This window comes from Hibiscus syriacus, unplaced genomic scaffold (genome assembly GCF_006381635.1).
Source record: "Hibiscus syriacus cultivar Baekdansim isolate YM2019G1 unplaced genomic scaffold, ASM638163v2 tig00112215_pilon, whole genome shotgun sequence".
NCBI classification, from domain to species: domain Eukaryota; kingdom Viridiplantae; phylum Streptophyta; class Magnoliopsida; order Malvales; family Malvaceae; genus Hibiscus; species Hibiscus syriacus.
Genome location: NW_024063268.1, coordinates 3,473,090 through 3,475,900, shown reverse-complemented (window position 1 = coordinate 3,475,900; position 2,811 = coordinate 3,473,090). Strand labels below are relative to the sequence as shown.

General features: G+C 32.2%; 1 protein-coding gene across 1 annotated transcript; it reads left to right on the top strand.

Annotated features, from left to right (window-relative positions):
- The first annotated feature begins 1,775 nt into the window (after positions 1-1,775).
- On the top strand, positions 1,776-2,459 carry LOC120175730 (dehydration-responsive element-binding protein 3-like). Its single transcript, XM_039182292.1, has one exon. The coding sequence runs from the start codon at positions 1,776-1,778 to the stop codon at positions 2,457-2,459; it is 684 nt and encodes a 227-aa protein (XP_039038223.1).
- The last annotated feature ends 352 nt before the right edge of the window (positions 2,460-2,811 follow it).

The following is a 2,811-nucleotide window of genomic DNA, read 5'->3' as shown; positions in this document are numbered from 1 at the left end:
TGGCAGATTTAGAAATTGAAAAATAGGGGTTCAAAATTTTAATACTCTATTCTAAAAAAAATTGGGTGTGCAAATTTTCTTATTTTTTCATATTCTCGTTAGTAAACTAAACTAAATTTAACACTTTTCTCAAAATAATGGGTGTGCAATGACTCCCCTATGGAGCCATGTACATCCGACCGTGATGTAGTGTTAAGTATTAACGTCTGATCTTATTAAGTATAGGGTTATTTTTTATAGACATTTTAATAGTTTCTCGTCTGATCTCAGTAAGTATATAGTTATTTATTTATAGACATTTCAATAGTTTCTCGCCACTAATATAATAATAGAAATTTTCGATCCAACAAACGAGAGTTGAGCTGTAATAATTCTAGACCTATTTAAGAGTATGATATTTGAACCCTTGGAGTTTATTGGATGTTATTGAAGAGAATTAGACCTATTTGAACCTAAAAAGAGAGAAAATGAAAGGAGACTAAAGGTTGAAGAACCAAATAACTAATTAACCTATTGAGGGTAAGGTTATTGTGGGATTTAGCTTGGGAAAGCTTATAGCTTTTTCACTCACCTTCATCATGTTTGTCTCTAGGGATAAATTGATTGCGCCGTTACCTTAAAAATTTTAAATTTCCTTATATTTTAATTTTTTATTAATAATTTATTTCTGTCTTTTAAAATTTTATAAATTTATCTCCTTATATAAAATTATACCTCGATCTTCATCTATTTTTTTTTCTCTATTTTCTCTTCCATCTTTCCTACATGTAAAAGAAAAGTTTTAACTTTGTTAATCTATTTTTTTAACATAAACTTTGTTAATCTAATTTTAACGTATGTCTAAAAGTATGTTAATTAAAATTATATATTTAATCAAATACATGTGCAAGAAATTAAATGTAACGACATTTGGTCCTTTTCTAAAAGTCGCAGCTGCCCCAGATTCATAACTCATTAGCCACGTGACTAGAAATATTGATTAAATAAAAACTCACGAAACCAAGTAGCTGTTGAGGCAACATCGATCCATATAATTCTAGCCACGTGACATCAGATTCTTGTAAGGAAAACATAATATTATTATTTTGAAAAGAAAGTAAACCATTTGTTATTTCTACCCAATAACATGCATGTTTTGACTCACTATTTAAAGCAAATATCATTGGGAAAATAGAAAACGAAATACTAACATACATGGCCTGCCAAATTAAACAAATCAATGTTGGTTAGCTATAAATACAAGGGTAAATCACACAAATAGTATCTCGATTATAGGATGTTGTTTTCTTGAGTTCATCGACTATTAAAAACTTCAAAATGATCCCTCAATTATAGAATATTGTTTTGTTGAGTCCCGACTATTAAAAGTTACAAAATAATCATCCGGCTATTTAGGTGTTCCAAACTCGTCATTTTTCATAAAAAAATGATGAAAATCTAAGTTTGGCGTTAATCAATTGATTGAGATATGATATTTATTTGAGATTTTAGAATCAAATTTTATCATATTACAGTCAGTAGGTTAACGTTTAGCTCAAACTGTCGTTATTTTTTTAACAGAAAATTGCGAGTTTAGAACATATAAATAGTTGAGTAACTATTTTTGTAACTTTTAAAATTTAAAGGACTCAACAAAACAATACCTTATAGTTAAGGGACCATGTCATAACTTTTAATAGTTTAAAAATTAAACAAGTAATGTATTGTATACTTTATACTAAATATAAATCATAAAAATTAAGAGCTTTCTCAATTTGTCCAACAACTTCGGATAGATGACACAAACAAAACTTTCTTCATCATTAAAAGTTGAGAGTTGCAGCAGCCACAATCACAGTAACTCGAACTCCCCCACAGGTGAATCCATGGAAGACTACAAAAAGGCTAAAAGATCATCAACAACAACAAGAACAAGAGATTCAAGCAGCAAACGCCCAGTTTACAGAGGGGTGAGAATGAGGAGTTGGGGAAAATGGGTGTCCGAAATCCGCCAGCCCCGCAAGAAATCTCGCATTTGGCTCGGCACCTTCGCCACACCGGAAATGGCGGCCCGAGCTCACGATGTAGCAGCTCTCACCATCAAAGGTGACTCGGCGATTCTCAACTTCCCCGACCTTATAAATTTGCTTCCTCGACCGGTTTCTTTAATGCCTCGCGACATTCAGGTTGCTGCAGCTAAAGCTGCTTCCATGGTTAACTTCAATACTACTTTATCGTCTTCTTCATCGTCATCATCTTTGTCTGAATCCAATGGCTTGGAAGTACCTGAAGAACTGAGTGAAATCGTTGAGTTACCAAATGTAGAAGGGAATTTCGACTCACAAAGCGAGTTTGTACTTGTTGAGTCGGTTCATGGGTGGGTTTATCCTCCACAAGATTTTTATGGAGGATTTTCTGAGCAGATATGGACCAGCGAGAATTTAATCTCTGCAAACTTGGAAGCTTCCATGTTGGAATAATTTGCTGTTGCTTCATCGACTTCTTCATCGTCATCATTTCAAGTTTGTTTGCCTCTTTTCTAACATGACTTGTTGCTTTTTCTTTTGGGGAAATAACACTGTTGGCTCCTTATTTGGTTACCGATTTTGAAAATATTTGGTTTTTGGTTCTTGCGTACGTTAATCCGTTACTTTCGTGACACATTGGTAAAAATTATTAAATTATATTTTAATATTTAAAATTTAAATAAATTTTTTATTTTTATTTCTTAAACTTTATATAAAATATCAATTTGACCTATAAATCCAATCAAAGATCATGTTATTGACTGTCACTCATCAACGTCGTCAATCATAGTTGGTTTCCTTCACC

Bases quoted from the DNA above. Each gene is read 5' to 3' on its own strand.
- LOC120175730 (XM_039182292.1), top strand. From the start codon at position 1,776: ATGACACAAACAAAACTTTCTTCATCATTAAAAGTTGAGAGTTGCAGC.